At 43.0% G+C, this 11,820-nt stretch overlaps 2 protein-coding genes across 2 annotated transcripts; both read right to left on the bottom strand.

The window, feature by feature from the left end:
* Positions 1–7,379: 7,379 nt before the first annotated feature.
* Positions 7,380–8,034, bottom strand: LOC128739508 (uncharacterized). Its single transcript, XM_053835002.1, has 2 exons — positions 7,867–8,034; positions 7,380–7,793 (listed from the first exon to the last, which is right to left on the bottom strand). Exons 1-2 carry the CDS (start codon positions 8,032–8,034, stop codon positions 7,380–7,382), a joined length of 582 nt encoding a protein of 193 aa, XP_053690977.1.
* A 260-nt stretch (positions 8,035–8,294) lies between these two features.
* Positions 8,295–10,001, bottom strand: LOC128743208 (uncharacterized). The gene is made up of 4 exons (XM_053839738.1): positions 9,777–10,001; positions 9,632–9,718; positions 8,925–9,569; positions 8,295–8,861 (listed from the first exon to the last, which is right to left on the bottom strand). Exons 1-4 carry the CDS (start codon positions 9,805–9,807, stop codon positions 8,647–8,649), a joined length of 978 nt encoding a protein of 325 aa, XP_053695713.1. The 5' UTR covers positions 9,808–10,001; the 3' UTR covers positions 8,295–8,646.
* Between the last annotated feature and the right edge of the window lie 1,819 nt (positions 10,002–11,820).

The following is an 11,820-nucleotide window of genomic DNA, read 5'->3' as shown; positions in this document are numbered from 1 at the left end:
AGCCAGCCCTCGATTGGAAGTGGTTGTAAGAGTCAAAAGGATCAAAGCTCTTACTATTCAACATTCCTCTTGAAGGCGTAGAACTAAGAAAAATGCAAGAAAACCGGCACCACGAAATTTCACATCCTTCTTGATTTTGGGGACACCCATCGATCGTAAGGTTGTGGAAGTGACGCTTGAGTTTGGCCATTTTGAAATATTAAATTTGCAGATTTGTACGACACCTAATTTAGATTAAATCTAGGCTTAAAAGTCAACCATTTCACACACGTACATATATACAAAGCTATAACAAGCTATAACATAGCTATAACAAGCATAAATACTAAGCTATAACAATTTACGCAGTTGTGATATAAGTATTTCACCAAATTCTCACACATTATTTATACATGCAAAAAAAAAAAATCATTTTTCGATGACCTATTATAAACTCCACATTTTTGCAATCACCTTTAATGATGTAATATTATTTTCCAAAACACGGTGGTTTATTCAAAAGATCCTCAATAAAATCATGAGCTAGTTTTTCGATGTAAAACTGTTATTGGTTCCCATACCGTCAATATAAAGCCGAAAATCCCCCTTAACAGTAAAAAAAACTGGTATTATTATCGCGTATCGTCAAACAGGGTAACTTGCAGCGGTTCTCAACTTAGGTACACTCAAATCTCGTTTTACGTCCACTTTTGGGGGGACTTAAAAAAAAGTGAACGTTAATTCAAATTTTGGACGTAAAACGAGAGGACGTTAATTCAAATTTTGAACGTAAAACAAAGTAGACGTTAATTCGGGGTATGAAAGGGGGAAGGCAATGAAGATGCATCCAACATAGCTCTAGCCATCCCAAGTTCCTATCTAACACCTCCACGTGGTCATACCCGGTAATGCTTTTTTCTTAAGATTGAATAGCTAAGCTAGGAGATGCGATGCTGCGTGGATCCCGGCTGCCTGATTTCAAAATTGTGGTTTTGGGCAGACGTGTCTAGGTAAGTTCCAACATATATTCTAATTATTTGTTTCGTTCTAGCTCTTCAAACACCTACTATACAATGGAAACATTGACCGTAAAATTTACTAATAATGTACATGGATATTGCTGGGCTGATGTATCGTGTGGCACTGATGGAAACTCAAATGATGCAACTATACTGATGCAAAGGACTGCTGGTGAGCTCGTTCTATTTATATCCATATTAATTTAATTTCATTATATGTCATGTGAGAAATTCATTATATGCATTATACGATAAATTCGTAAATACAGAGGCATTGAGTGGAAAACTGCAGGAAGGAGTGAGGAGTCAACCGGAATCACTAGGAGGAAATCCCTGAAGGTCTGAAACAATATTTATGTTGCACTCTTCGAACAAACAAACCACGTGGGTTAAAGCTGGTGCAGCGAAATCGATTGTTACATGGAAGGATCCTAATCCTAATGCTGGAAGAAAATTCTCATAATCCCGGAATGCGCACAAGTGTCTCTGCTTGTGGGTCCGCCCAATCCCTTTTGGTCCTTCCACAACAGCTTTAGTGTGAAATTCATTTGACAATCAGATTTGGATCTACAGTTAGTCTACCCACATACACTGGCAGGAGCTTGAACTGATGGTGGATTCCCCCAATACATTCATACATACATACAAAAAAAGTGGGGGTAATACGAATTGACGACGACGTTAATTCAAATTTTGGACGTAAAACGAGAGGACGTTAATTCAAACTTCTGACGTAAAACGAAATCACGTAAAATGAATGGACATAAAAAGAAATTCTAGTCTACCAGTAAAACAACACTTTTGAGGACATTCAATTAACCTTTACGTCCCCGACATCAAAAATGAAGATACTTTCAGTTACACTTTTTGCTCTATCTCCACTGATTTACAATCGATTTTTCTGAAACTAGTCTTAAAAGAACCACATTAGATTGGCCTCTAATGAAAAAATATGCTGGTAAATTATGGTTCCATTTTCCCGGAGATATTCCAGATCGCGGTGGGATTTTTTTTGACGTCATAAGTAACAGATGAAATAAAATTAGAAATCTGCTTAATTGACTGCGCAAAAGTTATCCATTGTAATTATAGTCACTAATAATGACTTTTACACTAGCCTGTAGAGCGCTGGCTTACGCCTCACACTCCGGAACATCCGTTGTCGGTTCTACCGGACTTCAAAAGAGGCCATTTAGAATTCTCTTCAAAAACATGGCAAATAGGGTATCAAATCACAGGATTTTTCAAAACGAGCTCGTTAGTGGACATTTGGATGTATTTTGAGCCGATTTGGATAATTTCACACCCCATTTGCCATATTTTCGAAAAGCATTCCAAATGACCACTTTTGAGTTCCGGTAGAATCGAATCCGAATGTTTCGGAATATCCAGATTGACTCAAAATACATCCAAATATGCACTAAAGAGCTCGGGTTGAAAAATTCCGTCATTTGATACCCCATTTGCCATATTTTCGAAGATAATACTAAATGACCACTTTTGAGTTCCAGTAGAACCGAGAACATATGTTCCGGAATGTCCACATCGAATCAAAAAACATCCAAATGTCCTCTAAAGAGCTCGCGTTGAAAACTCCTATGATTTGATACCCCATTTGCCATATTATTGAAGAGAATACCAAATGACCACTTTTGAGTTCCGGTAAAACCGATTCCGGAAGCTCTGGAATGTCCTGATCGACTCAAAATACGTCCAAGTATGCACTAAAGACCTCGTGTTGAAAAATCCTGTGATTTGAAACACCATTTACCATACTTTCGAAGAGAATACCAAATGACCATTTCTGATTTCCGGTAGAACCGACAACAGATGTTCCGGAGTGTGAGGCGTAAGCCAGCGTTTTACAGGATAGTGTAAAAGTCATTATTAGTGACTACAAATAAAATGGATAACTTTTGCACAGTCAATTAAGCTGTTTTTTAATTTTATTTCATCTGTTACTTATGACGTCAAAAAAAATCCCAACGCGATCTGGAATATTTCCGGGAAAATGGAACCATAATTTACCAACATATTTTTCCTTTAAAGGCCAATCTAATGTGGTTCTTTTAAGGCTAGTTGCATATAAATCGATTGAAAATCAGTGGAGATAGAGCCAAAAGTGTAACTGAAAGTACATTCATTTTTGATGTCGGGGACGTAAACGTTAACACGAAGTTATTAGGGCTAGAGTAGGATAGAGTAAAAAGAGGCAAAAGTGCGATGGGGGTAAAAGTTTCCGTTTGCAGCACGAGGTGAGGCAGTTAGAGCCAAGTCTGTCCAAGGCTGAGCGAAGGTGGTTGTGATAATGATGAAAGAGTCCATGCGGACCACACTAGCGCCATAATACGCTGATGATGATGAATTAATGAGGAGGAAGAAGAAATGACAGAACTTTACACTTTCCAGACCCGCTGTAATTGTATAAGCAATAACAATGAATGTACTTAAACTTCTCCTTCCTCCTGTTTACCAACCTTCCTGCATGTGTCAGTCTTGTTCGGTAGTACGGCCTTCGTCACGGCTTCACGCCGTCCTCTCCAACGCCTCCACCTATCACCCTTATTCTGCGAGGCGAGTGACGTGACTATTTTGGATTCGCCGCGAATCAGGTGACAACTGTCACCTAGGTGACTCACCTGGTTGGTCGATAAATGGTTGGATAATGTGTAAAACAGACCCCATTGTGGTCCCTAACCTCTTATCAAGCAACTCCTATCCCTACCTCCAGGTGGTACCAGCCGGAATACGAGCAAGCTTAACGGAGATCAGGTAACCGATCATATCTGAACCCAAAAAAAACTTACAACAAGAGTCAAGATATATCTTCTCGGAACATTCGGCATGGACCAAGGCGACGAAATAAGGACATGGAATGGAGACTTGGTACCTGGAACTGCAGATCGCTAAATTTCGTTGGTGGTGACAGGGTGCTGCTCGATCAGCTAGAACCACGAAAGTTTGGCATCATGGCACTGCAGGAGATCTGTCGCAAAGGCGAGAAGGTGTGCGTGTTGAGGATAAAAGGCCGTTTCTTCAACTATACCGTCATAAACGCGCATTGTCCACACGAAGGTGGACCGACGACGAGAAGGAAGGGTTCTATGCGCAGCTGGAGGCAACGTACGACAGCTGCTCACCACGGGACATCCAGATCGTCATCGGGGATTTAAACGCCCAAATCGGCAGGGAAGCAATGTATAGACCGGTGATCGGGCCCCATAGCCTGCACACCGACACGTACGATAACAGCCAGCGATGCTTCAACTTTGCGGCTTCCCGAGGCTTGGTGATCAAAAGCACCTTCTTTTCCCATAAAGATATCCACAACGCCTCCTGGAGATCACCTGACCAACGAACCTTGAATCAAATCGACCATATTCTCAACGAGGGCCGATTTTTCTCGAACATCACTAACGTACGCTCCCTACGGACTGCGGATATTGACTCGGACCACTACCTAATAGCAGTACAAGTGCGCTCAAAACTATCGACGGTTTATACCTCGCAACAAAGGTGCCCTCCTCGGCTAAACATTCGGCAACTAGACAACCCGCGAACTGCCGAAAACTACGCGCGTACTGGATGAAGCTCTGCCTTCCTCTGTGGAGCTAGATGCTTCGACCCTCGAAAACGGTTGAAGTAGGATACGCTCGGCCGTCCACGAGGCCGCAACCGCGGTGCTAGGTGTGGAAACCTCGAGTGCACGAAATGATTGGTTCGCCGGGGAATGCCAAGAAGCGATAGAGAGGAAAAAAGAGCTTGGGAAAACTGTCTGAGCATATCCATGAGACAGAATTTGGCCAAGTATCGACAAGCGAGGAACGAGTTGACCACGATCCTGAGGAGGAAAAAGCGCCAGAAGGAGGACCGAGATCGTGAGGAGCTAGAACAACTATTCCGGGCTAATGACACCCGCAAGTTTTACGAAAAGGTGGACCAAACTCGCAAGGCCCACACACCAAAACCTGACATGTGTAGGGACGAGGGAGGGGATCTAATCACAAACAATCACAATACAAACGACAATAGCGTACCGGTTCCCGATCTCGAAGAGATCCGGCGAGAAATCGGTCTGCTGAAGAATAATAGAGCCGCCGGAAAGGACCGACTCCCGGCTGAACTCTATAAAAATGGCCAAGAACCGCCAGCAACGGCACTTCACTGGCTGATTTCAAGGATTTGGGAAGAAGAGAAACTACCGGAGAAGTGGATGGAAGGCGTAGTCTGTCCCATCTACAAAAAGGGTGACCGGCTAGACTGCTGTAACTACCGCGGCATTAGGCTGGTCAACGCCGCCTACAAGGTGCTCTCCCAGATTTTGTTGCGTCGTCTATCCCCAATAGCAATAGACTTCGTAGGGCAGTACCAGGCGGGCTTTATGGGGGCCCGTGCTACTACGGATCAAATTTTTACTCTCCGACAAATCCTTCAGAAATGTCGACAGTACAACGTGCCCACGCATCATATTTTCGTGGATTTCAGAGCAGCATACGATACCGTTGAACGCGTACAGCTATGGCAGATAATGCACGAGTACGGTTTTCCGGACAAACTAACGCGGGTGATCAAAGCTACTCTGGAACGAGTGATGTGTTACGTGCGCGTTTCGGGGGCACTTTCAAGTCCTTTCGAATCGCGCAGAGGGTTACGGCAAGGGGATGGAGTGTCCTGTATGTTATTTAATATCGCTATTGAAGGTGTGATCCGGCGAGCGGGCATCAAAACGAGCGGCTATTCAGCAAGAATAGCCAACTCCTAGCCTTTGCAGACGACCTCGACATTATTACTAGAAACTGTGGGACGGCGGAGGCAGTCTATGCCAGACTAAAAACGGAGGCTAGGAGGATAGGACTACAAATTAATGCGTCGAAAACCAAATATATGGTAGGAAAGGCTCCTGTCTACCTCCCACGGACATTGACTATTGACGGCGATGAACTGGAAGTGGTTGATGAGTTCGTATATTTGGGATCTCTGGTCACCGCCGAAAATAACACGAGTAAGGAGATCCAACGACACATTCAAGCTGGAAACCTAGCCTCCTTTCCCTCCGCAAGACGTTTCGATCTAGGAGCATACGCCGTCGCACAAAGCTGACGATGTACAAAACGCTAATAAGACCGGTAGTCCTCTACGTACTTGAAACGGTAACTTTGCTTACGTGCACTTGCCGTTTTTGAACGAAAGGTGTTGCGGACTATTTTTGGCGAAGTGCAAACGGAAAGCGGAGATTGGCGGAGACGTATGAATCACGAGCTACAGGCACTGCTTGGAAAGATTCCTATCGTACACCTGGCGAAAGTTGGAAGACTACGGTGGACCGGCCACGTCGCAAGGATGCCGGACGACTGTGTAGTGAAATCCGTTCTCTTCAAGAACCCCACCGGCACCAGGAATAGTGGCGTTCAACGTGCTAGATGGCTCGACTTGCGTGTGTCAAGACGCGCAACGAATTGGCGACGAGTAGCCCAGGACCGAGTACAATGGAGAGGAATTCTTGATACGGCAAGAGCCACCCCGGCTCTCGGCTGAATAAGCAAGAAAGTAAGATGTGGTCGATTCGGTTTTCTGTTAGAAAGTCGCGGGAAATCCACGTGACTTTATGTGCTGGTCTATGAGGAAAGAGCGATCAACCAATGACCATGTTGTTATTACCACGTTGTTTGAGCCAATCTTCGAGTTCAAATGCCGAAGTGGATTTGGATGCCCCCCTTCGGGATTTTCTGAACCACGCTTTTCAGTTGGCTGTAGAAACTCGCTTTCTCCTGCAAGTCGGCAGCATCTGTTGGCGCATAGCACTGGATTGCAGTAAGGTTTCTAAACCGAGTTCTCAATCTGGCAACGATTATTCTTTCGTTTGTTGGTTTCCACTTAATCAGGGCCATATGTAGAACTTTACTGCTCAACAAGAATTAAAATAGAATTCTAGATGTCAATTTACAACAGTTGTGCTGCAGTTAAAAAGCTAATATATACAGCGAAGTGCTGTGAAAACGCCAGGTATGCTATTAAGCGATTGATTTACTGTTTAAGATAATGATTATTGGTTACATAAGAACCTGGTACTGGTCGCAGTAATAATGTCCATACAAGAAACTAAGGAATTGGAGAACCGTAGCCCACAACCGAATGGATTGGAGAAGTTTTGTTTAACAGGGTATGTCTTGGGACGGAAAACCAATTAAGTAAGTAAGTAAGTAAGACCCATGTAGGATGCAAAACGATTTAAATAGATGACAAATTAAAGTCACCAGAGTTGTAGAGCGTTTTCCAAATTAGCTGCAAGGGTGAAGATATTATCGTTAGTTATTTGATCTAGAATCTATAAATTCCAGCGAAAGAAACATCGAATACCTTCCTAGAGAATCCTTGATCTATTTAATGCCCACTGAATATACAATTTGAGTATACGTTGTACAACAAACAGCAAATGCTGGACCAATAAACCAACGCCGAACCGAATCGAAGCGTTTGCTTCAGTATAAACCTTCGGCAGTGTTGGCCTGGACATTCTCGTTTGTATTCACTACTTACGCCAACTGCAGCTATTGCGATAAACAGGGGAACGAAAACCACCAAACCAAGCAGCGCTTCGTAACCGCCGGTAACTAGATAGTACAGACTGCGGGCCGCTGCCTGAACGGAAAACAGTGCACCTGCCAGCTGGAAGTAGTAACTGCTTATTCGAAGCGTCACATGGTAGCTACCCAGGTGCAGCGGAAGAACCCACACACGAGCGGCGGGATCGGTGGTACCGAGCATCAACTGAATCAGGCTGTACGAAGACAGTGCCTACAATGAAGTCGAGACATAAAGCTTTGACTAGTATTTATACGTTTAGCGAGCCGGATTAAAGCGAGCTTACCAGTTCTACGATCAGATATAAGCCAGCGAAAATGGCCGAATGTTTGTAGAACGGACAGGTAGTGCACATTTTTGTCACGAAGTTATACTTCCACGTTAGAAAATTTAGAATGAACGAAAAAGCAGTTCTAGGATAACGACACAGTTCCGAGTCGTAATGTAATTTCATTTTTACTTTTAATATTGATATTCACTAAAAATTTGGTCCGAGAAAAAAGTGAAAACGTTATTTTAGGAGTGCGATTTTTTTCAACGCCTGCTAGGGCCATAATTTTTTGCAGACTTTTGGTATAGTTTTGTTGTATTTTAACCAATAAAAGTACCTATCATACGCAAACAGCTTTTTTTGTAACATCTAAAAATTTTTACGAATAATTTTCACAGTTTAATATGCTCTTAAAAACAAACCCACAAAAAATTGTTCTCAGATTTTTGTATTCTTGTCTTATCAAGTTTTCAAAACCATTAGTACATTTTTTTTTCTGTTATTTTATGTAATCGATCACACTTGACTATAAAGTTTGTTATTTAGCAACTGCCTTTGCCTCGCCATATTTTCAACGCTACCGTCAGTAAAACCTACTTCCGTGTTTCTAACTTCTGTCCGATTCTTTTTTCAACGGAAAGTGCAATATATGATAGACATATCAATTCAACAAACTGATTTTTATAAAGAAGAAAGTGCATGTATAGTGACACAGAATTTTATTGCAGAGCAAATAATAAAATGAACGGAACAATTAGTGAAAAAACGACCTACCTTGACTGAATAAATGGATGACTACGACAAAAAAAGCTGACCGCCATCGGTGACGACCGTGGCCGTTGTGGTTCCACTGGCCGTTGTCAGTGTGAGCGTTTGGTGCTGCTGCGACTGCTGCTGTAAGGTGGATTTTTTCGCTTTTGTTTTTGCGTACCGCTTGTGAGACTTTTCGATTGCGTCCTTCATTTCCGCGACGTACTCGTCGTACTTAAGCCGATCCTTGAACCAGGCCACTAAAATAAATCGTACGCAGGTATAGAGTCAACGCAAAAACCGAACTCAATTATCGTACTTACCGTACAGAGAATCGCTGAAAATCACCAGCGAAGACAATTTGAACTTTTTACCGCCATCCCAGGATACTGCATCGAGCACCTCGTCACTGACTATCGAACCGAGAGCATTCATCACAATGTTTTCATCACATTCCAGCTTAATTTTGGTGAGATACTCAAACAGCTTGTTATACAAGCTCTCGTCGCTGCAGATGCCCTTGTTCAGCTCGATCAGTTCCTTGAGTGTCCTCAGTGGGAACTTAAACATAGACTCCACGTTAATGCAACTTGGCTCGGCAGCAATCAAGCCAAGATTGGCGGCAGTAGCTGCACCAGTTCCAGCTTCCTGCTTGAGAGCAGCCAACCGGTTGAAACTCTGTTCGGCAACAACTTTCAGCAGCTCTTCGATGTTTGTCAACTTTTTCAAAATAAGTTTGATATCATCGGGCTGTGAAGAAACTGGTTGCTGTTGTATTGTCATTCCTCCGATAGTGATTCCAGTACTACCAGCGCCCAAGTTATTGTTCGATGAACATAGTGTTCCGCTACTGTTACTGGAAGTGCTAGCCACTACACAGGAGGAGGATGGCTCTTGCTGTCGAACTCGTTTGAGTTCCTCCGAGTCCATGCTATGCTCGTCGTCGTAATCATGATCGCCTGACGTCGCTGAAAAAAATGCCAGAAATAATTTGTAAACTTGTATATATCACAAGCCAACAGTTACTTACAGGGTTTTTCGTCATGCTTATCCTTGTCTCGGAATTTTTTGATAATAATGTGAATGTCGTCTGAGATCGGTATTCTTCGCTTTTTTGCTGCAAACCAAAACATCTCAAAATTAGCAGTTAAATTCATATTGTTTGATAATCTTACAAGTCGTAGCATAATTATGGCAATTGTCCATTCTTAGATCTTGCAGTAGAGTAATCCGACACCGTAAACAAGAGGTTTCAGCACAGGTTCCGCACGGATTTGGTTTGTTCTCTTCTACCCACTCTCGAAGAACGTATTAGAGGTTGCGCTCGCAGTAACTAAAAATCATTTTATCCAAAATATTAGAAGAAATATTTAAAATTTCCCCCCAAAACAAGCCATTTACAAACACGAATCGTATTAAATCAAAGTAATATTTTTACGTCAATTATTCAACTTAAAACGCAGCAATGCCAGATTTTTTTTTTACAAAAAAAAATGAACAGTTGAAATCCGAAAAATAACTACTTGAATTTCGTTTGAAAATATTGCCGCTTTGGAAACATTGTGCAATAATATTCGAACGTTTTTTGATAATCTTAAGAGCTTAGAACACAAATTAGCCTCAAACAAATGGAAACCTAAAAAAATATTTTGAAAAAAGATCTGAAAGTATAGCGTACACCCAAACTCAACAGTCTGCATTTTGGGCAGTTTGCGTACAAATCTACACATCTGGCATCCCTGCTCAAATCTGACAGTCACAGGGTGAAGCCAAACATCAGAAAATGGCTCAATAAAAGGCAGAGAGGCCAGATAAATTTCTGAATTTCTTCCTTGCTGTGGTAATTTCGCGCGAATATTTAGTCAAATTTTTCTTTAAACGGAATGATTTGGTTGATTGTAAATATGTTCTACCCTGGCAAATGTATGTTGGCTGGCAATGGATGAACATGTGAATTCCGTAACCTCTGTTCATTAACTCCTATATTCCTATACCTCCACGAGGTGCCGGCTGGAGTACGCAACCTTGGTTGTCGTACGCTAACAGAAAAAGGGGGCATAGTGGCTCCCGCCCACATTAAGATATCAGCTCCATCACCAGGATAAGGAGCTACTCGAGAAAGAGCAGTTGGATTCCTACTGAGCCCAGGGGCACATGTGGCCCTGATGAAGTAGGAACCGATAAGTGAGCGAAGAATCGTTGCCAGATTCAGAACACGGGTTCCTACCTTACAGCAATCCAGTGCTATGCGCCAACAGATGCTGCCGACCTGCAGGAGAACGAGTTTTTACTGCCAGCTGAACAGCGTGGTTGAGAAAATCCCGAAGGGGGATATCCAAATCCACATGGGCGACTTCAACGCGAATATTGGCTCAAACAAAGCGGACCTTGAACGCGTCATGGGACGCCATGACCTAGGAGAGATGAACGAAAACGGGGAGCTGTTTACAGAATTCTGTGGTAATAACGACATGGTCATTGGTGGATCGCTCTTCCCCCATAGACCAGTACATAAAGTCACGTGGGTTTCCCGCAATGGTCGAACACAAAACCATATCGACCCCATCTGCATTAGCCCGAAATGGTGAAAGAGCCTTCTTGATGTACGCAACAAACGCAGCGCTGATATTGCATCCGACCATCATCTTGTTACTGCTGAGACGTCTGCGCGTCGCACGTGTCCAACGACGGGAGGAGAAAGTTGGGTGCCTCTACGACGTCCGCCGATTGGAGAATCCTGAGGTGAAAAGGGCCTATGACGAACAACTTGAATCTCGAGCCTCGGAGCTGCCACCTGGTGGAACCGTCGAAGAGCAATAGACCGGCATCAACAACGCCTTCATCACAACCACCCAGGTAACCAATAAGCATTAGTATAAGCAGTAAATCAATCGTTTATTAGCATCCCTGGCGTTTTATACTGCAGGTTGCTATTTATCAGCATTTTGATTGCACAACTGTTGTAAATTGGCATCCACAATTCTATTTAAATTCTTCTTGTCGGTAACTAGCTGCAAATAAGCATTGTCAGCACTATAAGAGGGCTAGCAGTAAAGTAGCCGCATATTTTGCTAAAATAGCGTTTAGGTAGCATTTAAGGCAACTTAAATGCTAATTGGCTTGCATTTAAATTGCATTGGAAATGCTTACTGGTTACCTGGACAGTGATGAAACCCTCGGCAAAGCGCGCAGCGGGCGGAGGGAGTGGATTTCAGATGA

The sequence above is a fragment of the Sabethes cyaneus genome, chromosome 3, assembly GCF_943734655.1.
Source record: "Sabethes cyaneus chromosome 3, idSabCyanKW18_F2, whole genome shotgun sequence".
Taxonomy (NCBI): domain Eukaryota; kingdom Metazoa; phylum Arthropoda; class Insecta; order Diptera; family Culicidae; genus Sabethes; species Sabethes cyaneus.
The sequence above is the reverse complement of the archived record's forward strand: the minus strand, read 5'-3'. Positions and strand labels throughout refer to the sequence as shown.

Coding starts and splice junctions, on each gene's coding strand:
- LOC128739508 (XM_053835002.1), bottom strand. CDS start 8,034: ATGAAATTACATTACGACTCGGAACTGTGTCGTTATCCTAGAACTGCT. Junction 7,794..7,866: donor TATATCTGATCGTAGAACTG/GTAAGCTCGCTT, acceptor ACTTCATTGTAG/GCACTGTCTTCGTACAGCCT.
- LOC128743208 (XM_053839738.1), bottom strand. CDS start 9,807: ATGGACAATTGCCATAATTATGCTACGACTT. Junction 9,570..9,631: donor TAAGCATGACGAAAAACCCT/GTAAGTAACTGT, acceptor CATTTTTTTCAG/CGACGTCAGGCGATCATGAT. Junction 8,862..8,924: donor TTTCAGCGATTCTCTGTACG/GTAAGTACGATA, acceptor GATTTATTTTAG/TGGCCTGGTTCAAGGATCGG.